This window comes from Adelges cooleyi, unplaced genomic scaffold (assembly GCF_023614345.1).
Source record: "Adelges cooleyi isolate 19-005CV unplaced genomic scaffold, UGA_ACOO_1.1 ACOO_flye_CR_arks_rails_tigmint_CR_PRNA_23, whole genome shotgun sequence".
NCBI classification, from domain to species: domain Eukaryota; kingdom Metazoa; phylum Arthropoda; class Insecta; order Hemiptera; family Adelgidae; genus Adelges; species Adelges cooleyi.
In genome coordinates this window covers 4,788,074-4,813,709 of record NW_026095893.1, presented here as the reverse complement: position 1 = coordinate 4,813,709, position 25,636 = coordinate 4,788,074, and the positions used below count along the sequence as shown (strand labels likewise).

At 29.3% G+C, this 25,636-nt stretch overlaps 2 protein-coding genes across 2 annotated transcripts; both read right to left on the bottom strand.

Annotated features, from left to right (window-relative positions):
- Window positions 1-99: 99 nt before the first annotated feature.
- Window positions 100-5,940, bottom strand: LOC126836189 (serine/threonine-protein phosphatase 2A 65 kDa regulatory subunit A alpha isoform). Its single transcript, XM_050569381.1, has 11 exons — window positions 5,594-5,940; window positions 4,497-4,688; window positions 4,205-4,424; window positions 3,898-4,058; window positions 3,452-3,607; window positions 3,065-3,387; window positions 2,847-2,964; window positions 1,626-1,791; window positions 1,348-1,502; window positions 1,136-1,278; window positions 100-517 (listed from the first exon to the last, which is right to left on the bottom strand). Exons 1-11 carry the CDS (start codon window positions 5,693-5,695, stop codon window positions 406-408), a joined length of 1,848 nt encoding a protein of 615 aa, XP_050425338.1. The 5' UTR covers window positions 5,696-5,940; the 3' UTR covers window positions 100-405.
- Window positions 5,941-7,986: 2,046 nt separating this feature from the next.
- On the bottom strand, window positions 7,987-22,194 carry LOC126836190 (cytochrome P450 4C1-like). The gene is made up of 11 exons (XM_050569382.1): window positions 21,787-22,194; window positions 13,454-13,560; window positions 13,118-13,208; window positions 12,834-13,022; window positions 12,085-12,154; window positions 11,897-12,023; window positions 11,723-11,789; window positions 11,094-11,275; window positions 9,625-9,793; window positions 8,350-8,529; window positions 7,987-8,274 (listed from the first exon to the last, which is right to left on the bottom strand). The coding sequence occupies exons 1-11, from the start codon at window positions 21,980-21,982 to the stop codon at window positions 8,114-8,116; spliced, it is 1,539 nt and encodes a 512-aa protein (XP_050425339.1). The 5' UTR covers window positions 21,983-22,194; the 3' UTR covers window positions 7,987-8,113.
- Window positions 22,195-25,636: the final 3,442 nt, after the last annotated feature.

Genomic DNA, 25,636 nt, shown 5'->3' with positions numbered 1-25,636 from the left:
ATATATTATTCGATATAAATACAGAGATAAAAGTGATAAGTTTTACACTATTAAATATGTCGAAAATGTAAAATCAACAAGAATACTAGAATTCGAGCCTATTGTATAAAATATTTTCATTATTAATTTAAAACATTATAATATCAATTACATTTCATTTTCTACTTTATCCATACTATTATCGATTATTCAATTAAAAATTATTTATTAAATATCATACTGTTTGTTTTTAAATGAATAATCTACAAAAATTATAATAATAATATTTTTGTATTACTTTTATATATATATAAAAATCATGTGTGTAAAGTGAGGGGGGAAATGCACAAGCTGTAGTAACAATGTAATAATAATTAATTTGGGCGCCGGATAGGGTGATACATATAAAACAATAATAAAATAATATTAGTTGCACGCTATTATTGACATGGCTTCAGCTGCAAAATATTTCACATCGACGTCTGTATCTGTATTCAGCTTGTCTAGAACTGGTTTTATTTGTGATTTTACAGCAGCACTAAACATATCAAATTGTTTAACATTAATATATAATATACAAGCCCAGTTTACTGAGATTTGCTCAGGATAAATATTATGATACATTTTATCCAATAGTATCAAGAGGTATAAAGGTTCTCCTATACCGCTTAACATCTTATATAATATATGTTATGTATATGTATTTATAAACAAATTATTCAAATATTTAAAAAGTTGCATACAATATCATGACCAAATAAACAAGCATGATTGCTAGATAATACTGTGCAGGAAAATTACCCCAAGCTTGGAAAAAGAAGTGTTTTACTGTGTTAATTTCTGATTACAAATTATACAGTCTTCCATGACTGAGGAAAATGTGAAAAGATAAGAAAATTTCGTAATCTAGTAATCATGACTGTTTATTTAGTCATGTAGAATCTTAAAAGATATTAGAGGAGTCAACTAATCATCAGTGCTTTAATTTAAAAAAAAACATGCTTGCTCCGTTTTAATAAAAAAAAAAACGATGGAGATGACATAAATATTTAAAAAATTATCAAAATTACTAGTCACTTGGCATGGAGTTATGAAAAATGAAAAATATGTCTTTTTCAAAATGTTTTTAAATATTTCTTAATTGTTAAATACTTACGATTGTGCTACAATTGGCCCAATCTTTTGAAGAGTTTTGGCAACATTAAAACGTACATTAGCAACGCTATCACTTGCCATTGACAATACAGTTGGTAACATTGTCTTAGCTGTTATTTCTGGACCACATACTTCAGCGAGTTCCTAAAATAAACAAAAATATAAAAAAAATACACATTAACAACATATATGTAAATTTAAAACTAAACTCACGTTAATGCAGAATAAGAATGTCATTCTATGCAAATAATTAGGATCTCTAGCCATTACTATGACTTTTGGTATAACCGATGTCTGAGCCCATTCAGCTCCAAATTTTTCAACCAATTTCTTTAGGTTTAATGTAGCAGCTTCTCTTATAGCGTAAACTAAAAATAAAAATCACATAAACCCAAGTAAATCAAGCAATTAAAGACCAATAATAAAATAGTGTACAAAATATTATACGTGTTGCAATCGCACTTGCAAAAAATATAATAAAACTAAATTACCGTGATCAATAAGCCACGTCATACACAGACTGTTAAGCTTGTCGTCAAAGAACTGAACACCTAGTTGGCTTGCTAACAGAGGCATATATTCGATAATAGCTAAACGTACTCTCCATTTGGGATCCTCAGCAAGTTCTACAATTGCTGGCAATAATGTTTCGGATAGCTGTAAAAATAAAATACATTTACAGTGTTGTGAATGTATGTAGTTTCCTTCAGGGTAAACACATAGTATTATAGGTATGATGAGTCCAGGGTCTTTGAGCTACCCTCTTCATGGGTTTTATGGAGCTGGCAATAGTTAACAACCCATCCTTAAAAAAATTATTTTTAGGACTTAAACATATTGCCTCGAAACTGTGGATCAATAGGTTTTAGACTGAAAATTGGAAATGTGCTTTACATTTTAGGACATAAAATGTAAGCACTTTATTTAAACTCTTTGTAATTACAAGATGGCAAACTTAGGTTCAATGCAACTGAGTAACACAACGATATTTATTGGCATGCAATGGAAAAAGACAGGCTTGCTGGGGTTTTGCTACAAGTTAAAAGAATTCAGAAGTAATCAACTCAAGAACAACAATTTTAACTTAAGATGCAAAATGTGTCAAAATAGCCTTTGTGAATTTGCCCACAAGAATAAAGATGAAGATGAAAAAGTATATTTTTAGTTTTTATTGAATAGTACACATAGAGGTTCACCAAAAAGTTCTGTACAAGTTATTTTTAGAGATTATAATGCAAAAATTAGACGTGAAGATTGTTTTAAGCCTATAATAAGATATCATAGTCTTAAACCAGTTATCTACTAGGTATATAAGATGATTTTTTTGTCATGGGCCACTCAATATCTCATAAGGTTTAATAAGAAATTTAATTTGTTTTTTTCATGTTGTTTTTATACAATGTGATTTTTTTTGTTTTTACCCACCTCAACTTAGTTTTTTTGATAGCAACTTTTGAAACTTAAATGGTAACGTATATATTTCATTAAATTTTTGAATTTAGAATAATGTACTAAACATTTTGACTGGTTCTAGTTTTGAGAGTTTAAAAGTTAGGATGGGAGGGGAAGTGAAGTTGGGAAAAACGCGCAGATAAAAATAGTACTACACTCCACCTTTCCTCCTGCTCTAAACTAAATATGTTTCGACAGTTAGGTCTTAATACTAGAGAAGAACGTAGTTATGAAAAAATTATAAATTTATATATATTTACTCTTTGAATTCCAATAACTTCGTTAACACAGTCCAAATTAGATATAATATTCAAACGCACTTCAGGGCATTCATCTTTCAATTGAGTCAAAAATAGTGGTAAGAGATGGTCTAATGTTCTGTAAAAATAAATTATACAATACATTTTTCTGAATATTTGTGGCTTTTTTTAATTAGGTAAAAAATAAAAAAAAAACCTTTAATGATTTAAGTATTTACCTTTGTTTGCCGAGAATGGGAGACAATCCCATAATAACTGAGGCTAAAGCCGATTTAACATGTTGGTTAGTATCAGCCACTAGGCCTTTAACAACAGGTAAAATAGACGTCATTATAATGGAATCGACCGCATTAGATGTTTGGGCAGCATTTGGATCGTTTTGCAATGCAGCAGTTGCAATCGAAGGACATAAATTACGACAAAAATCGCACACTTTATTGGCAGCAGCTGCTCTGACTTCAGCCTCGGTATCACGTAGTAATGATTGGAAAGTTGGTACCAAATCAATGCGTGTGATTTCAGGACCCACGGCCTTTTGCAACTAAATAAATTACACCACGACATGAATATTAATTAACAGGTGTTAATGTTTATGTTAACAGTACCTCTGTGAATTTATCAGCAACCATATAACGAACTCTCCAAGAACTATCTGAAGTACACAACCGTAAAGTAGGCATAACTAAGTCGTTAACATCTTCGTGTGTAAGTAAAGAGGCTATACTGACACAAGCTTCAATCGCTAAAAGTCGAACTGAATCCTAAAAAAAAGTGATATAATTAGTAAAACTTTACTAGGTTTCAGAAAACATAAATAAATAACTATTAAATTAATTATAGTTTGCTTATGGTTTTATTAAATGTTAAAATTTTACAATAATTGTTTAATTAGACTAAATTAAAATTAAAATGTTTTAAGACTTATTCCCTTTTGCACAAAAAAAAAACCATGGATTTAATATAAAACTTGAATATGGCCAAAAATTACTTATACTCTATCTCACCAATACAGTCTAGTTGGACGATTTTATTTAAAAACAAACAAACAAACCTGTTCATCTTGAGCAAGAGATGAAAACATAGGAATAAGATCATTTTTTAAAGAATCCAATTCCACAACCTTTGCAAATTCTCCTAATTTTCCTGCAGCCGCTCTCCTCACCATAGGAGTATCATCTTGACACAAATTGCGGAAGTAATTACGTAGTTCAGCTATTCAATATAAAAACGAATTAATTATTGATATACTAAAAATAATACATTATACCATTATTAAATAAAAACAAATTTAACATAGTTTTCATTTTTAAATATGACTTAATCAATTTATCATATATATTTATCTTTATAATACTTACATTTGATCATAGGATTTACTCGCGCATAGCACACCGAAAATAAGCCACATGCTGATGTACGTGAAGTAAACCAGTCACCGGAAGCTAAACGAATAACAAGACCGACAAAATGGTTTTCTAAGTCTGCTGGTGTATGCAAGACAGCTATCTGACGCAACGATTCTACCGCTTTATCTCGAACAACTGTTTCCTCGACTGTAGCTAAAGATTCTAATGGTGGCTGCAAATAAATAGGAGTTTTAATACACATATATTCTGATGGTATTGTAACCCATTTTTTATAAAGAATTACCAATAGAGTATAAGCAAAATCTGGTCCTCCTACATATATTGTAAAATTGCCTAACTGTTCAGCCAAAGCCAACAAAACTTCATCTTCGTCATATATGGTTTCAGTCAAAAACGGAATCAGCTCCACTCGAGTACGTTCTACACCCAGTGCTAATGCAATAGTAGATAGTTTCTTAATAGAGTTGAGACGCAACTGGAAACATAAACATATTTTTAACTTGAGTAGGTTATTTTTTCAATAGTAATGTAATTATAATGTTATATCATTTTTAAATGTTTTAACTTAAGCTGTAAAAATATCTGATAAAATGTATATTTCTAAGTTTAAATTTTCAGTTTATATTTCTAATTTTAAATTATGTGATAAAATATATTAAACATATTAATATGGATTATGATATCCAAGTATCATTCAAATTTTAATTATTTTTTATAGTTAAAATAAAGTATCTATGATTAAATTTTTTTCAGCAATTTATAATACTATATATTAATATAAAAATAAAATGATGAGTAGGTATAAATTGTTATGCTTAACTGTAGGCGCAATAAAGTAATTTTCACATAAAATGATCTTTATTATTAATTATAACCAAATAACCTATCTTTAAAAATATTTTAACAGTAAATCATGTGCTCTCTGAAACCAATTATTATAGGTCCATTTTGGTATACTTATTACAAGTTTAGCTAACAAATACTTAGAAATGTTGTACAATATATCTAACCTTGGGTAGGTTACCTTGTAACACAATACATTAATATTTGTACAAAATGCATTACAGGAATTAAGAATGGAAATCAAAACCCAAATGGGAATTAATCTGAAGCAAATTTTATACAATAATATTATGTGTATCAAAATAAAAATTCTAGAAGATATTGTGCTTCTCTGGAACATTTTTTTTGCATTATATAATAACGAAATTTCTATTACATTTTGCGAATTAAAATAGACCGGTTTCCAACTTATTATTATTATACAATGGGTTAAACCAAAACAAATTATAAACTAGCGATATCAAATAACATTTATAAATGTTTCGTCGTTTCGACTACAGGTAAATAACGAATAATAACCAATTGTTTAAAACATACCTGCACATCTTCATTTTTCAATTCATCAATTAGCACGGCGATCGGATAGAGTGATGTGTCCTCGGGTACGGGTTCACCGGAAGGCAAAGTAGTCGTAGCCATTTGTTACAAGTAGTTGCGGGGAAAGTCGTTTTAGGTTTTATATCTTGTGCATACGCGCAGTGTAGTTACTAGAATATCATTGAGATCACGGCACACAAATGTAAATGTAATTGATGTTCACGTGGATTAGGAAGTTAACAGCGTATCGATCGTAAGAATTAAATCAAATCACAGCGGATAAAAACACGGATAGTCGAGAAAATAAAAACAAACAGGGCGCACCGCGCAGGGGCCAAGGAGTAGTGAGGACGTCCATTTTGATTACATTAATTTTCATGGAGTGAAAGAATACTCGTGTTCATGGAAGACAAAATATTGGTCGCGCGCGCAGACTACTCTTATCAAATTATGCAAACAAGCTCGTTTTGAACAACCACACGATAATATGGTTGATGGTTCTAAGTATATTTTACCGCACAATGCTTAGAAAAACAGTTTTTTTTTCTTAAAAATAACATGTATAAATTATAACAGTCGTATAAAAATATTTGTATTGAAATACGTTAACGTGTCACACTCAATTGTAACTCGAATTGTCACTCTACCTACTAATTATATAGTCAGAGTTGGGCATTTTTTTTCGAATAACGAATGATAACTAATTTTTTCGAAAATATCTAAGATGATTTGTTGGAATAAATATTTTATCCAAATAATTATTTGTTCAAACATTTTTTATACGAATATTTTTTTAAATTATGATAACAATAAACTAATAACCCAATAAAAATAAAATTATATAAGATTAAGGGGAGCGGAAAGCGCTATTTATTAAGGTGCAAAGGATAGGCAATATTTGTCAAAAATTGATCATATAGCCATTTTTCATATGTCTACTAATTTCAAGGTGAACGCATATTACAATTTTCTAATTATAATACTTTTAAAGTTATTTTTCTCCGAGTTATGATGAATGTTTGATAAAAAATTACTTTCGTAGAAGTCATTTTCTGGCGTATCTATTGGACAGATTTCAAGTTTTTCTTATTTTATGCGAAGCTTATTATTTTTTCTATAGGGGCTAAAAGGCCGATTTTTGATTTAGCGACTAAAAAAGTAGTTAGATGTATTATAAAAAAAAAAGTAAAAATAAAAATGCTTATAAACATTTTTTGCAAACAAAATTAAAAAATCGGCGTTTTAGCTCCCATGTTAAACTTCATAACAAAAAAAAATATTGAAATCGGTTCGGTAGACACTTCAAAAAGTGACTCCGCGTTTTAGTCTTTATTTGTAAAAAGTGACTCTTTCCGTTCCCCTTAAGTGGGATAGATTATCATTTATCACCATTTACCATAACTATAATACATAACTACAAGTGTTGCTTAAGTTTTTCTAAATAAAAAAAATCTAGAAAAAACTTAAGTAACACTTGTAGTTATACCTATATTATAAAAAAAATTAAAGTAGTTCGGTCTGTTGTATGCGCTGATGATGGTAACGTTACTGCCGAAATACGTACACCATAAAGAGAATTATTATTGTGGTTAAGGGTTAATTTAAATATTTTAAAATTTTATTTATTATAAAATTAAAATTTCAAATCTTCACTGCCGTAATTGGTTAAATAAAATGACTCGCATGATTACCAAAAATACGAAGTCACTCTTATATTATAGATTCCAATATAGGGATTACAAAAAGTGAATACATAAAAAACAAATATGTTAGAAAGCGCCAAAAAGGATAACGATAACGGGTGGTCAGTGGAAAGTAAGCTCCAACGCGCTCAATAGGTGGAAAATGTCAAATAATTTTTTTTTGGGGGGGGGGGTTGAAAAAACATTAGCAGCCGGGCGCCAAATTTCTGAATACGACTCTGGTATTTTTTTATAGCGTACCGATATTAAGCAAATTTTGTTTTATGCATTATACCGTTAAATATAATTAAACATATTTTTTTTTTTTAATATTACACTGATATAAGCTGTACTGTACTGTTTGTATGTACAGCAACTTGTTTTTGTATTAAACTGAAAATGATAGATGTTTGTGAAACAAAATTTTTAAATAGCACTAAGAATGTATTATTTTAATAAACTTATATCTATTGTAATAATAACATACATTTTAGTAAAAAATCAATTGTCGACGAAAATTGTCTATACGAAACCAATTAATAAATTTCGTGATCATCCCTTGATATTTTTTTTCTTTAAATCTATATAGTAGTATATTTAGTTACAATTTAGACATCGAAAACTTCTGCTTTCATTTTACAACTTTTCGCCTACAATTCCTTTTAAAATACTTAAAACCATTTCAAAGGGATCATATTTTAATCAAGTCGATTTTACATAAATAGACCTCTGTCAGTATTCATTTTAATATTTATATAAATATATAAATATATTTTTTTTTTATTAAAATTACAAAGAAAAATATATAAATAATACAACCGACTATATAAAAAAAATATTATTTGAGTCTTGTAATTTTTATATCTGGAAGTGATTCTGGTCTTAATATTAACTGTGCTCCAATTATAATATCATTTTGTGTACCCAACGTTTCGATTTTCAATTGTCTTATAACGGTTGATATAACAGTTTTCATTTGATGCATCACATATTTTTGTCCTAAAATGTTTAACATGTTAATATAAATTATCTCCGTCTAAGAAAATATGATATTTAATTATTATTTGGTCTTACCAATACAATTTCTCGGACCAGCACTAAAAGGTAAATACGAATATGGATGTCTGGTACTGTTAACTTCAGGTAGAAATCTATCCGGATCAAAAATTAATGGATTCGGGAATAATTTTTCATCGCGATGCAACAAATATGGAATAACACCAATGACTGTTTGAGGTGGAATTTTGTATTCACCTGAAAATTATCATAAATTCACGTGTACATTTTTTTAGGTGTATAGAGTGTAAACATATTCTATGTTTTTTTTTTTGACAAAAACATTTTCCAGAAATATTAAAATTTGTATTTAAAAACGATTTTTACAATCAAGTTTCTTTTTTTAATTTATTGAGATTTTGTTAAATAAAACTTTGTACCTTGACAATTACAATATTAGAACAATTATTTTACTAATAAAATATTAAATATTAACAAATGAAAAATATAATACATTTTGTTTTATATGGTAATAATAAGTAATAATAAAATAACGCTACAGTTTAGTATTTATTTACATAATAATATAATTTAATGAGAATGAAGAAAAAAAAGAAACTCTTAGATATCGAGTGATTTAATCAAGTTTTAAATCATCACGAGGCAAAGTGACTGTTGGTTTGATACTTGATGAATGTTATTCGTTTGAAAGTGATCAAATTTGATTTTCATCAGTTAAATAAGAATTTGTAGGTAGTGAAAAATATTGATCTATTTAATGGATGATTTGTTTAATTAAAATGTAATAAAATAATATTAAAAACCCTCGACCATAAAAATTATGTACCTCCGCGTATACGACGTACTTCGGCAACAATGTTGTCGTCTTCAGCGCTAAGTCAGTCTGTAAAAGTCAGTCTGTCTTACAGTCTGTCGTTAGCGCTGAAGATGACAACTTTAACCAAGCTACATTTTTATTTAATAATAAAGTAAATTGAAGTTAAAACTTGTATCCAATCTATTCGTTTAAATTATTTACAGGGTTTTTGATTACTCCTATATTTACAAAGCATGCAACACAGCCCTAAAGATGGAAGATGAAATACCTCCGAAGCGTTTCGCAAAACCAATATATAAATAAATATAGGTGTAACCGAAAAGCCTGTGAATAATCCGCGATATCCCCACAATTAGCCCTGCTAGCACGATTAATCCGCGTCCCACATTTTTGTATAATTATTATTTTTATTTTATTGTACTAAAATCGTTTCGAAAAGGTATAATTTAAAAAAAAAGGTACAATTAATGTAATAAAACATAGTTATTTATACATTTTTGTTATGTATGGCTTACCAACGTCGAGATTTTGTCGAAGCCTTCTTGTAAATCCGGGAACACTAGGATATAGTCTAATGGTTTCTTTAATAACCCTTTCTAAGTATGACATTGATTTTAAATCTTCTAAAGTCGCTTCTCTGTCGCTGTCACCGAATATTAAATAAAGTTCTTCTCTAACTAAGTCCTTAAATAATGTGATGCTTAGTATATTATGACAGTTAAACATTTGATAAATATTTCACAAATTGTATATTATTATTAATACTATAACACACAGTCATCATGTTATAGTACAATATACGAAAAATAAAAAGTGTTGACATTTTAAGAGTAAAGCAGTAGAAGTACTAGGAATCCAAAAAATAAGAGACAAGAAAACCGTGGAATACGGAAAAAATTATAAAACAATAATTGAAAAATAATTCAAAATATTATAGAAAGCTATCAAAAACTATTTCTTTAGTTATTTCAACTATGTATTTTTTCCGTGTAGCTTTTGTGATCGTGAAAAAGCTATTTTTCGAAAGAAGACGGAACTGAAATACTAGTACTTTAAGCAGTGAAGCTAATAAGACATTAGAAGCTGAATAAAAGGTAAAAAGATGAAAGAATACCTAAAAGGTTTGTCTGCAGAATACATCAATAAAAAATATACTTGAAGATGAGAAAGATATAGAATATGACAAGGCAGACTATAATATCATCCAGAGAAATTTATTTTGCAATAGAAAATCTAAACAAAAATTCAAATTATTGGAGTAAATGGCACGCTTTTTCGATTATTTTATAATCCATAGACCATAGTACTTTTAATGCTGATTGCGAATCTGCAAGAATTTTGTACCGGACGAACTTATAGTTTGGGAGTTATATCGACATTTGAACATCGCCGATACCGACATAAGCGGGCGCCCGCCAGTGCACATCTACAATTTATTTATTTTTCGATTTTATATAATCGTTATCAGACAAACGTATTACAGCAAAAAAAAAAAGGACGACGACGGGCCGGGGAAGTAGACCCGTCGGCAGCGCAGGTAGACGTACACCGCCGGGCGCCCGCGTATGTCGATATCGGCGATCTTCAAATGTCTATAACTCCCAAACAACATAACTCAGCATTAAAAGTACTATCATTATAAAAAAAAAAAATCGAAAAAAAGCCTCGGTGCTCGGTTAGGTTGTTTTCGCTATTTGATAAAATGTTATTCTGATTGACTGGTCTATTATAATTGCTCGTATATTTAGACATGACAGTTTATTAAAAAAAAATAATTGAGGGAGATGTCGAAGGACACGTTGGAAGAGGAATAATAATGATGGAGTATAAGCTCAAACTATAAAGGACAGTGAAAAATAAAAGGACCTAAAATAATTATTAAGCAACAACAGGGAAACATAGAGAGCTGCAACACACTAATCCGAGGATTAAAAACTGAGTAAAAACACTACTATAATAATTGTGTGTGTTAACTAAAATTTACTTGTATATTTTTATGTATTCCCAGCATAATTAAAACTAAGGTCATGGCAGTTGACGATGTGTCATGTCCTTCAAAAAGAAAGGTGTCCACCTCTTCTCTGATATCCAAATCTGTCATAACTTCAGGATTATTTTTTGACATTCCAACCAGAAGATCAAGAAAAGATTCTACTCGCTTCTTACCTAAAAATATACGTATTACGTTTTTACTTGAGGCCATAATGTTTAAAAACACAATTTATTAGGGGAGAGTTTAGGTGTAAATGAGCTAGCTAAAAATACAGCTGGTGCATAAACACCGCCAATTTCATTAGTGAAATTTTGCTTCTGGGAAATGTTCTATTTGATTTTATAACTTTGTAAATTAAATTATTATGTGTATTATTATTTTTTATGAAGATGAGCCCAAATGAACACGTTTGTGTCAAGGTCAAGTATATGTTAGTGTGTTATAATATCTATCAATAGTGTCAATTACTTTAATTTAAAAACATTGTGTTTTAAACATGACATCAGTTGTACAATAAAAGTTAAATTTTTTTATTTAGTTATTTCCCTATAATTTGCACTATGTGAGCGGTCATTATTATAATTCGTGACATTGATAACAGAATACGTGCAATGACTTACCAAAACAAATCTCTTCGTTTGGAATAGCATTGACTGATTCAAGCCTTTCTCGTTTTTCTTTAATCACCTGCATTAAAAAGTTAAATATTTGAGCTTGAGACTCACAAGAATTGACATTGAATTATATGTATAAAACATGTCTAGCATTGTATTCTTAGCAAATTATCTATCTACGTTTTCTGTAAAATGGTGCAATATTTTTAGAGACTTTTTGAAATCTCTTCCATCTTTACTGATTTTGAAAATAAAATTATTCCACAACCAAAATTTGAATATCCGTTTAACCATAACATCAGTTACACTAAAACAACAGGATCTTATTTTGTTATTTAATTACGAAATCCGTTCTAATGTAGACATACGTATATATAGCTTTAACGTATTCTATTGATTCACCTTCCTGTGATCGCAGTTCTGTGCCCATTATTGTCTCTAAAAAAAAAAAAAAGGTTTTAATGTACAATACCTGTTGAGTAATAAGCCATAAGTTCTAGGTAGAGCGCGTAAGCACTTCGTCAGAAACTTGAATAGAAAACATTTTTTTTTTTGATTCTGTATAGTGTACATTTTGAAATGATTTTTTATTTTTGTGTGCACTATGTATATAATGATAAATGTAGGACCGTATTTAGGAATTTGTCACCCTGGGGCAACAAAAAAAAACGACCTATTATAATAGATTACAAATTAAATGCAATATAAAAAAAATTAGCCGCCCGGGACAACAGCCCCCTGTTGCCCCCCCCCCTAAATACGGCCCTGGATAAATGCTAATGAATGAGGACAAGTGGCCGGGTGGGTAAAGCACCAGTGTGTTTGGCGCTTACTTCGCTGGTTCGATCCTCGGGCACGGCGTTCCGATTGTCGGGTGAAAAATACCTGGTAAAAACTAATCTCCATCCCCCCTGTTCCCTCTCAAGTCTATTAAAAGATATTTTTTATAATTAAAAAAAAACATAATTTATGTAGTAGTAATATAGTATGCACATACTTAACAGGCAGTAAACCAATAATTCTGACTAATTTATAAAATGTACATGATAAATAGTCAATGACCATGCACACAAAAGTTGCGGCATTAGTACAAGAGCATTTTTTTTATTTTACTAACCACAAACAATATCTAAAGCACACAAAGTCATAAAAGAGTAAATAGACACACGTTGATCTTTAACGGTCATTTTTCCAAGTTCATTAGTTAAAAGCCGTGCATGTCTATTGAATGTAGGAATGTAAGTTTCCAAAATTTTGAAATGAAAAGTGTACGTCAACATTTTTCTTCGTGAATGCCATTTTGGATCTAAAAATATGTTTTACATCATTTCATTTAAAAATATTTTTTTTTAAATAGCTTTTGTTTTAATTTTGTGTATACAAAACTATTGTAATACTTACTTGAACTAGTTAGCAGTCCTTTGTTTAACCAAGGTTTAAGCATGCCATACTCTGGTCCTTTATTAATATGTTGTGAGCTGGACAATAAAGCCTAAAAAAATATAACCATTTAATTATATGTTTACTAGAAAATGAGTACTACATTATAAAATGTTAGGTAACGTAGCTAGTTAACACATATTATACAATATATTAATATATATATATATTGTATATATATATATATATATATATATTTTATATTATATATATATGTGTATATAGATGTATGGTATTATATTATTATTAATTACTTATATTGAAAGGAAAAGATTATCATGTAATTGAAAAACTTACTTTTATATATTCTGGATCATTCAATAACACGTATGATTTACCTAATACATTCATATGCACTAAAGGACCGTACTGCTTAAATAAGTTTCCAAAATATGGTAAGACATCTGAAAAAAAAAATGTAATTAACTATTTTTACAATACTGTATTAATACTAACACTTAATATTTAATTATTTGTATTTAGAAGCACACAGATTAAATTTAACGGACATTATAAGTATTAAAAAGTACGGCCAAAATAGGTACTACAGAATAAAAAAAACTAAAATGAATGGAAAGGAATGTATATATATATATATATATATATATACTCACAGGATAATTCATAACCAGGATAATTGTTAATGTAATAAAGTTTTAAACTGTTAAAATTGGAGAATAACAATATAAATAATTACATTTTATATTTATATATAAAATGAATTATCCTGTGATTCATATTTTTATTAAATTAATATGTGACTTCAAAAGTTGAGTATAACATTTACTCAATAACGTAAATTTTATTATTGGGGAAAAAGCAGAATGAGTAAAACAATTATCAGGGTGCATATTATAACAATTTAATAACACGTAGCGTCACTGAGTACATAAAACCATATCAATTATTTACAGGAAGTAAATCGTGAATGTATGTGACTAAAATGTTTTTATATGTTAGCTTGATATAAAAATTAGTTACTTTAAATTACACAAGGTCGATGTGACATTATTATTCCTATGGTCACTTGGTAGTCATTGAATATTGTCTATCAAGATGATATGGATGCTATAAAAATGCTACAAGTACCTACGCTTATAGCATTCTTATTTATTGATTAATTTTTCGCTAATGCAAAATAGATTATATAGAACAATCTTTCCATGAACATTCAGCTTGGAAAATATTAAACATTTTAAAGAAAAAGTCGAAATAAACAAATTATGCTTATTTTTTTCATAGTCAATGATGTAAATACATTTGGCATGCAAGAGGTTATCAAACGAAATATTTAACAATAGTCAGTACTCATTTCGTGGGTGGTATATCAAATAAATCAGTTTGATGGAAATATAATTCAATAATAATCAATTTAATAAAAAACCAAAATAATATTAGATATTATAATATTTAATATTGATATATTTATTGTTACAAACATTGCAAAAATAGTATACTTTATTCCATTTTGTACTATAATTATTCTAGCGTAACCCTGATTATGCAGAATTTGTTTTACTAGGCCTATAATGATTTTAGAACAAAATCACCTAAAATTAAAATGGAAGAAAACAATATTTTGGGAGAAAACATCATAATTAGGATATTATCCTTTATTTAAAAATACTTCTTTAATAAAAAATTACCACTTTTTTAACACAGTTAAAAATACCTTTCTTTACAAGAAGTATTATCCTAAATTCTGTAAAACGCTTTGTTGAGATGAAAAATATTTATCATCGCTGCCAACGATGCTGTTGCCTGTTATAGTCAGGAAAAAAATTAACATAAAAGATTTTTAATTAATAAAATAATTACAGTTTAAGCATTAAATTATGATTTTGTAAAATTTAGTATTACAAAACTTCTTAATAAATAGAAGTAGGTATTAACGTCCTCCTAAACAAAAATTAATTGAATTACATAATACTTGTAAATTTCAAAGAGACTTTGATAGTAACAAATTTAGAACCATGTTCCCTATCATCAGTCCTATATACACATCATACTATGTATTATTTAAAAATATAGTAAATAAACAAAACGAATTGCGTAATTTTCTAAATTAGTGTGGTCTAACAAGATTTATACGGTATACCTCCTGCTACGGGAAATAAAATAGATATCGTTCATAGCATAGGCTCACCTATGTCTAAAATATTCGGGGAGGGGGGCTGTAGCCCTACAAATAAATATAGCTGAAATGTGCGTCGTGGGGCCTAGATCGCAAAACCCCATATTATAACTACATAATTACAGTTTGTAATTCAAGATCAATTTCTAGCTTTATTATTAGCTCAAAAGTTCGATTTTTAAAAAAAGACTGTGTCACATTTTTTTATGGCAATTTGTGAACATGTCTTTTATGTTCATTATCCAAGTATCTTTACCGGTAAGAAAATATTTCGTTTTTTAATTTTATAATGTTAACCCATTAGAAGTTAAAAATAAAAATCTATTACGGTAGGATCAGAACGGATAAGAAGGCGTGAATTTGACACAGTATTTTTAATTTTTTTCAATATTTTCAGGTAAGATTACTAAGCTATAGACTTGTTACGTAGGTAAGTATCGTAAGTCCAGATACAAAAAATAAAAACCTATCATTATAGGAAAATACCTTCTCATCTGCGCATCAATAATATAAATAATTCAATTAATTTACATAAATGCATAGTTATGTAAATTGGGAAGTGGAAACACAATAACAATGTTAGTTTTTTTATAAAACATGAAGCACATGTTTATATTTTTACAAAAAACTACATATTATATTAGCTAACATTTTAGGTTTATGATTTCCCCTAGTGTATTATTGTATTTGTTAGGTGTTAAGCTATTTAAATTTTATAACCGAAATTCTATTGGTAGCAAGTAACACACTTGGCCCATAATTCTGAGTAAGGGAGTTATTTAAATATATTTCTAAACGTAAATAAATAAAACACCCTGGTAAGAGCGTAAAACTATGAAAACATCACTATGAAATTCAATTTATATAAAAGTTATATGAGTTTATTATGCACAATATGGAAACCAGACAAAAAACGACCGAGAGGACGACCAAGACAGCGGTGGATTGACCGAGTTAGGGAATACCTCAAGCTCCTGGGAATAAGAGATGGAGAACAACTGGCTAAGGACGGAGAGGTATGGAGAGGTGTAGTGGAAGCGGCGATGGACCTACATGACCCGGAATAAGCCAAAAAAAAAAATGAGTTTATTATTTGTTGGTTAAAATACTCTAAGAAAATATATCCAAGTACATATTTTCTTTTGGACATATTTTTTTATAGGTATAGACATTTTTACCGAGACTTGGAGCAATATTTATAAATGACTGTATTTGTGGTAAACATTTTTTTTTAAATTAAATAATTATAAATGTCAATTATAACTTTCTAATTAAGTGTTATAAACTTATAATAATAATAATAATAATAAACTATGGTGTTGAGAATATTTATTGTTTACGTGTAAAGGAATGTTAAGCCGGTCCCACTCCCACACGACTCGTGTACTTGACAATCATCGTCATCGTGCCTCGTGGATGCTCATTGCTCGCCGAAATCCGAATTATGTATCTTCTGTGCGTAGCGATTATAGACAATCATAGTCGTTGAACTCCGAGTCATGTGGGAATCCCATCAAAAGTTTTTACGAATATTTGTTATCCCTTTGACACGTGCCACATTTACCGACAACCTTCGGGAAACGCCGAGTGAAAATAATCGTCATACTTTACGATTAATTTATATCTCCTAGTTCCTACACGACTAGTAGGGCATAGCGATTCACCAAACAAGCGAGCTTCTAAAAAGTTCTTTTCGATACAATAAAATACTAAAACTTAATGCATATGACGTATGTATTTCTTTTTAGTCAATAGTTTTCTAATGTCATGGTCATTGCAACTGACTACATATGTTTAAATAAAATACATTTTATTTACTATCAACAAATATTTCGAGGCCAACTAATAATATCCAGCAATAATCGAAATAAACAATAATTATAACAAACTCGATGAATAAACAGTTTTGGAGTTGAAATAATATTTACAAAACATACTATTATATTTAACAATTTTAAACTCATAATTATTATAATACAAGTCTTGTCGTAAAATTTGTTTATAACTTGAATGAAAACATCATTTAATAATTAATATATTGTTTTACTAATAACTTATTTTCGTTACTTATACTTACAAGGACCAAGATATTATTTATAGTAACAATTAAAATTGTCTAAGAACTATCCTATAATCATATTTCATGCTATTATAACTATATTTGTTTTGTATAGCCGCAAATTTAATTTAATTTTAAGTATATTTTAATTATTTTACTTTCGTAATTTCATACAATAAGACTTGTTAATTTTTAATACTTTTTATTGCCATTTTACTTTAGTACGACTCATTTGACTTAATTTACGATGCCCCACTGTACTTGTCTCACTACAATACTAGTGAGCTGTAAATCTTTTTCAAAAAAGCTTGAGTCTGAAGTACCTGGAAACCAATTAACGATTTAATATTTTTAATTTGTATGTAGGTTTCCTGTATACAATATTATAATGAAACTGAATTGTATTAATTTACTTTATTGTAGCCAGAGTGAATTAAGTATTAAGTAGAGTTTTTATGAAACTAAGAAAAAATAGATTTATAACTTTTTTAGTTAGATGAACATTTTTTGTGGAATTAAGATTACGTATATATATATATATATATATATATATATAAAGAGGTACAGGGAAGAGTGGGTGCAGCAAACAGATGCTTTGGAATGCTGATACCACTCTTCAAGTCAAAAGTCCTATCAATAAAATAAAAAATAACAGTGTACAAAGTTCTTGTTAGACAAATTGCATTATGCCTGTGAGACGTGGCCGTCAACGAAAACCGATGAGAAAAAGTTAGCGATATTTGAGAGGAAAATATTAAGACAAATTTTTGGCCCCAAAAAGAATATGGAAACTAACGAATACGCAAAACCAATGACGATCTAAATAGGTTATACAATCAGCCAGATATAATAGCAATAATGAAGAGCAAAAGAATTGGATGTGCAGAACAAGTCTGGCGAGTAGAAGGGAGAATGTTACATAAAATAACTTCATGGATACTAGATAGAAAGAGACCCTTGGGACGACCGAGACAGCGATGGTGTGACCGTGTACATCAGGACCTGCATTTGATAGGAGTAGAGAATCCAAAAGAGATGGCAAGAGACAGAAAAAGATGGGAAGATGTGGTAGTTGCGGCTAAGGGCCTACATGACCTATATTAAGCCTTTAAAAAAATATATGTGTATGTATGGTTGTGTTTAATATAATTAAGTTATAATCTTATTAACATTTATTTAATTTGCAATTTAAATAAATGTAAAGATCAATAAATTATAATTTGTCCTATTCAATAAATATTAACTTTGTTACCTACTGGTAAAGATTTAAAAATGGATAATCTCTACAGTTAAGTCCAAATTAAATCTTGTTTAAAAATTAAAATCAGGGCCAGACCATGAGATGGCAAAAGCTGACCCCTGCTAGAGGCATCGTATTAATGAACAAGCGGGAAGCGCGCAAAATTTGACATAATAATTATACTTCATTTAAAATTTATATTTCTCAAGGAGAGCAACTGATGTTTGGCTCAGCCCTGCTTGAAACTTCAAATAAATTCGAACCTTGGTTGTTTTAATTAGTTTTATAGATTAATAATTATAAATATATATGGATATATGTGTGTAAAAACTTGAACTACACTGGCCTAATCTTATTTTCTTGCTTTTTATTGTGATATTTCCACATTTATTATGTGTATATATTATAATATAACAAAACTAAAAGTACAATACTATTTAGTACGTATGACAATGTAAACTCTAAATTCATGATTAAGTATTTATTAAATATTTTCTTTTTTTATATTGTCGTTTAACCAGAAATGAAGCAATGAAACACTTGAGATACACCACATAAGTACAGGTCAGTACAACAAATAAAAATAATCATAGAAACATAACGATGTTATTTGTTAAACAACAATAATTTTTAATAACTAAAGTTAACAATAATATTAAAAGTTATTAATAGTCTAGTCTTTTAATTATATTTAAAGTTCCCACTTCCCAGGAAAAAGTTTCTAGCAACACTCATATTTTACAATAAAAAAACAAATTTTTTTGATATAATAATTTTGTTTTAGAACTTTATCAAAACAAATAGATTTTATTAGTTTATTAACTTTTTTTTTATAAGTTTGTAAACGATTGTTCAATTTAGAAAAAAAAATGTATACAATTTATTTATTTAGTTTGAGTAAAATATTAATTTTGCCCGAAACTTTCTCTGGAGTCGGAACCCCTGTTTTGTAAGTAATATTTTTGAGGAAGTTTAATATTACTTAGAAAAGATTTTAGAGCGCGTATTTCATCTAAATGACATGCCATCAAATTTGTGGATTATTAGATTATACGAGATAGAAGACAAACGCCTCTTGAAGTTGTGCAGAACCGAAATTGATAGAAACCGGATGACACAGCTATATTTCTAACAAATATTCGTACCTCTCAATCCCTAATTAAATGCAAAATTTAATTGAGCGGTTCAATATGAGTACACGTTAACTTCACGAAAAGTACAGCAAAATCCAAATTAATCCATCTTGACAGTGCATTTAGACTATCTTTTATATTGAAATGTACAGTGCACACATAAAACTGAAAATAAAGTAAATTAAACTAAAAATAAGTAGTATGTAGTGACTAATTGGACGCATGTCAGAGTTGTTACTTGTTAGTATTGAACAAAGTACATAACGTCTCACGTCTGTTATAAGTATTTATTCTAAAGCCAATCTGGACCAACGCAACGGTATCCAACTGTGGGGTTATGCTGGTAAGGTTACCTGGATCGACAAAATACATGCTGCACCACTCAACTCGTACATCTTATACTGTTGTAGGATAAGCACGTCATTGATAATATATTATTATACTTAAAAGAAAATAAATACGGGCAGCACTTCCGGCGACTCGAGGCTGAACAATTAAATTCTTACAAAACCAGCTAACGATTAATTGCTAAAATTATACTAATATTAAGAGACACAAAATTGTAATATTTTTCGTCAATCGACCTCATTATACCGCATTAGTCAAGAGTTTTCGGTTGTCACTGTTCGTTTCCAATGTTCAAGAGTTCGTCATTCAACAACTTGTGCTTCTCCTTATCGAGTACTCGTGTCTTGTGTTTCGTTCGCACCTTGTACCTATCATACATTCATTATCTCTCTATTTAGCTTTACATTTTTTTTTAATGACGGCTAATCGACATCCGCGAAAAAACCGGACAGCTAACCGCGACACCGTCGGCAACCCTATCAATAGTTTTGCAACTATCCAGTGCGAGGTTCCTTCTTCTTTTATCTTACGACAATACCTTTAAACCATAATAACTGTAGAGTAATTCTTGTTTGCTTATACTGTACTTATTATTTTTGCTTATGGTATTTTATTGATTGTCGTATTATGGTTATTTATTGTTGTTTGTACATTGTGTAAACTATTGCCTTAAGTCTTAAGGGCGTCAAACAAAATACATTATTTTTATTCAATAAACGTTTTCGACTAGGCATATATTTCCTTTAAATAATTCTAACCTAATTTGAAAAAGTAGTAAAATAGGGTTATATTTGAAAATTCTAAATTGATAGTAAATAGTTGAGGTTAATAGGAGAGGTGACAACATTTTTAAAAGTTTGTGAATTTAGGCGTTTTAGATTACAAAAAGTTTTTATAAAATAAATTGTAGCTCTAACCCTTAAATCTTCTATGATTTAAGTATCTAAAGGCTAGTTCATCTTATGTAAATCGTCCACGTGTGATAAATATTGGTACTTGTACATTTTGATCATATTCTTAAAAAAAAATTTTATTGTCAAAAATGTATGGAATTATAACTGATTATTACCTATAAAATGATTTAGAAAAAAGTATTATAGAGATTTATATACAATCAAAATATTTAATTATTAATAGGAATGGAACCACAAAAATCCAGACTAAAGTGATATAAAAATCCATTATAAATATAATTTTTAGTTATGCATTTAAACTTCAAATATTTGCTGAAAACGATTATACAAGTCAAAATTGATTTTGCTTAATCAATAAAATTAAAAAACTTAGAATTTCATACATTTTTTAAACAATTTTAATTTGGTCAATTTTATTAATTTTGTTTAATATTGTTTTTAAACGAATATTTCTATTCGGACATCTATTTATGAATGTTGCATTTATTCATTATTTAAAAATATTAGCATCTATCGTTTCTTTGTACCACAGATTTTGAAAGTTTCGTCCTAACTGTTGTATTGTTTAATTACACGGTTTCCACCTATTATATACTTCCGAAACACGTTAGTATTAATTTAATTAACCCTTCCCTTCCCTGATATTGGATTTGGAAAAAATATATTTCTATTAATACGATTACAATGGACTTTCGAGCGATAAATTAGTGTAATTTCTATATTTTTTACTTAATAAATTATTTAGATGTGCTAAGGGTTGCGCGATCTCTATGTTATAGAATACTGAATATACTATACGAACCTGTAGATTTGAGGGTTGCGTGATGTAATGATAGTTTGAGCTCGGCCAAGTACCCACGGGGTAGTGACGGCAGTTTAGAAGACATTCGACGATATTCCGCAGGTCTCTGGGCACGGAAACACATGGAAAACGCCAAAAGTAATACGACTACCGAGAAAAACACCCACGCCAACATGCAAACGCCGAATCCAATCATATTTAAAACGCTCGATAATGAATTAGGTAAACAAGTTAGCAGCCAACACTGTGAAAACAATTCATCGGCGATGATGATTGACTATTTTGATAGTAGCCGGCTTATATAAGATATCCAACGCCACAGTGGTATTGTGAGTCTTGGCGAACAAGACTAGGTTCGACGGACGTCCTTATAAGTATACAAAAACACCTATATTATATGCGAGTCACTTCATAAGCGGCATACGCACCAAAGAAGAGGGGTCAGAGGTAGCCAGAACCTCCTTCTTTCGTCTACGCGTTCTAAAATAAATACACATTAACATTATAATTTAATCATTACTAAAATTATGTTATACTATTCTGTACCCATAAGAATTTCAATATTGGTACCCTTTACATCCAATCACATATACTGGACACCTGTGTGTACGCCACTACATCGCACGAGTGGGCCAGAAATCAATAATAGTTGGCTAAAACTATAAAATAAAATTATCGATATTTGTTATTATTAATGACTGATTGGTCTGTGTACCTGTTTAAGATAAGGAAAATGACACGTAGAATGGTAATATTATTTTTATAACCCTAGTATCGATACGTTGCATTGATAAAGTCTTATATTTTCTAAGCGGACGTTCTTATATGGCATTGCACTATTGTTGTTGGTTAACATTTAACTTAGTTTTTTCGTTCGATTTTATTGTTTTTACATATAGGTATGTTTTTATGCATTTAATAATTGTACGATTTTTTTTTAAAGTTTTATTTAGTTCATTGCATAATTTTTTGATTTTTTAGTCAATATTATTTCTTTGATAGAGTCCAAATCATTTTTCCGGCGAGCTCTTGCCCCGAGAAATTTATTAAATAACAAAACACATCATTCCGATCATAAAACAAAATATTGTTGTTATTTAGTTGACGTGTATGCCACGGAAAAAACACATAGTTGGTCCAACTAATATTATGGTTAATATAGGGACACAATCATTTTTTAGTTAGAATAACTAGATTGATGTAGGCCTAACTAATTTTTTAGTTAAAGCAACTACATTTAGTTCAGTTAACTAAATGTTTAGTTGGGCTAACTATTAATTTGGTTATTCAATCTAGAAATTTATTTTTATTTTTAACCGGGCCTGTTGGGTACATTAAACGTTAAACTGAAATACAAATTAACAAAATTAAATTATATATTTTGAAAAGCTATACTCCTTACCAAGGGCATATGTGCTTCGAAAAACGGAAAATCATAAAAAATGTAAAACTTGGCTTCTAATCGTCTCGTTTATAGTTGCAATTTGTATACATGGTCGTTGTTTTATGTTTAATAAATATGAATTTGTATAAAATATGTTAAAACAAATTTCATGTCGCAAAAAAATATATAGCGAATCACGTGTTAGATTCCAAAAAAACAAATAATAACTTATTCACTGGTTATAAGGAAATGTTTAGTTGATGAATTATTATGTTTAAACAAGAATAATAATACATTTATGCGACAATGGGCGTCAGGCTCGTGAAGCGTCATAAGATCGAACCGTTGTATATTTTACAAAAGAATATTAATATTAATAATTATTATTCTGAGCATGAAAGAACTATCGGATTTTTTTAACACATGTTGTCTTTAAAATAATACCAAAAGCAAAAAACAATAACACATTTTTGTAACGTCAATAATATATTGTAGACAGTAGACTTCTTAGGAAGGGGAAATAGTACGGCTATTGTGCTCTACCGTAACAACACCAAGATCATTTCTCAGCATTGACGATCATATCAAAAGAAGCCAAATCTATTGCGTTAATAATATTATACTTACAGGTGATTATAAAGGACTAATTGCCTACTAATGTAATTTGATCAAATTAAGAAAACAAATCCGCCTATTATGACTAATGAGTTTTAAGCTTGTGTTACCATAAATAACATTCAATAGCAGTGACGACAACGATTTTTCAATAAGAATACAACATGATTATCACATCAATATGAACTATAGACTGATTTCACAATAATATGGATATTTTCAATTGTAGCAAAGCTTAGCTTATTAAGGAGAAAGGAACTTGACATAGAATGAAAAGGATCAATTTTACTGCCCCCTCCTTATTAAATTTTAATTTTTGATTACGCCAATAGTTTATGCACAACTACTCCACGAGTTATTCAAAAAAACAAACTGAGAGAAAGGAGTAAATAAACGGTATACTTCCATTTTAGAACTTACAGATTTTTCTCAATGCAATAATTTGTGCAGTATTATATATCATAACTTTTAAAAGTTACCTACTTTAAAGATACATATTAATTCAAATTAGGTTTTAAAAAATATATATTTCAGGAGAAATAATGTACTTTTTATTACGTAGAATACTTACTTTGAGAGTGTTTAACTATATAGTTATACTATAGTTAGGTTTTAAAACATGTTTTGCACATGAACATATCTTTTGGCTAATTGTTTTATGTGAAAAGGTTTTTATATATAATCCATAGAAACGTATATATATATATATATATATAATGTATGGTTTATGGTAAGAAATAGGTCTAAGACTAATCTTTTATGTTAGTCTAAAATCTAAATAATTATTGTGGTGTATTGTTATTTCTAAACATAATATAATGTATTCCATGCAGCAAAAAAAAAAAATATTTAAAATTTGAAAAAACAAGTGAATATTATGAAAATTATCATATACTACCTATATAGGAAACATAAGCTACATCTACATTTTAGTCGGTCGTTGTAGTACATTTATCTTACCTACTTAAAATTATGTCAAAATGATGTCCCCTGTTTGTGATACGTTAGTGTGGTTTTGTGTCCGATATTTGTGAAGCGTTGCTCTGGTCTCTTCCGCTTCTTCTTTATCATCGCATTTCACTCCCAACTACATGGAGTCGGCCACCCTAGTCCTACATCTCGTTCAATCACCCCAGCTATCCTCATATCACTCTCTATTCCATCTATCCATATTTTCTTCGGTCTTCCTCTTCCTCTCTTTTTCTCTACATTCACCTTCATAACACCTCTCAGCCTTCTGTACACAAATTACCTGACGCTGCTCTCCACTTCATCCATCCACAATTTATCCTATTTTTTACGTCCTCGTCATAAGTCATACCCGCCATTTTTTTGTACTACCTATCCTAAGTACTTAAACCTATCAACCTCACACACTTCATCATCACCCATCTGCTTTACCTATCTTGCCCTATAATTTTCTCCAAAATCAAACACAGCAAAAATAATAGATAAAGTAACAGAATATATACTATATAGAGTATGAGTTTGGAGGAAGAGGACTAGAGTTTGATGAGACAAGACGAGTCATGACATAGGATTAATTACAGTTGGATCAAGTGGAAAAAAGCGTCAGATTTTTTTGCATAATAAAAAAGACTTAAATACAAGTTCTGCAAAATGTGGTGAGACGGCACTGAGACCGAATATATTGTAAGGTTCGGAGGTTCGGTACGACGGTAGATAGGACAACAGAACAGAGAATGAGTGTAATGGAGATGGGAATGCTTAGATGGAAGAGTGGATTGATGAGAAAAGATAGGATAAGAAACAAATACGGGATAAGATAGCATAAGCGTGGTTTTGATATCGGACAAAATGAGAGAAAATAGACTGAGATGGTTTAAGGAT

Coding starts and splice junctions, on each gene's coding strand:
- LOC126836189 (XM_050569381.1), bottom strand. CDS start 5,695: ATGGCTACGACTACTTTGCCTTCCGGTGAACCCGTACCCGAGGACACA. Junction 4,059..4,204: donor AGTAAATCCTATGATCAAAT/GTAAGTATTATA, acceptor TATATTGAATAG/CTGAACTACGTAATTACTTC. Junction 518..1,135: donor GGGCCAATTGTAGCACAATC/GTAAGTATTTAA, acceptor TGATATGTTTAG/TGCTGCTGTAAAATCACAAA.
- LOC126836190 (XM_050569382.1), bottom strand. CDS start 21,982: ATGATTGGATTCGGCGTTTGCATGTTGGCGTGGGTGTTTTTCTCGGTA. Junction 11,276..11,722: donor AAACGAAGAGATTTGTTTTG/GTAAGTCATTGC, acceptor GTATATTTTTAG/GTAAGAAGCGAGTAGAATCT. Junction 9,794..11,093: donor GAATACATAAAAATATACAA/GTAAATTTTAGT, acceptor ACATTATTTAAG/GACTTAGTTAGAGAAGAACT.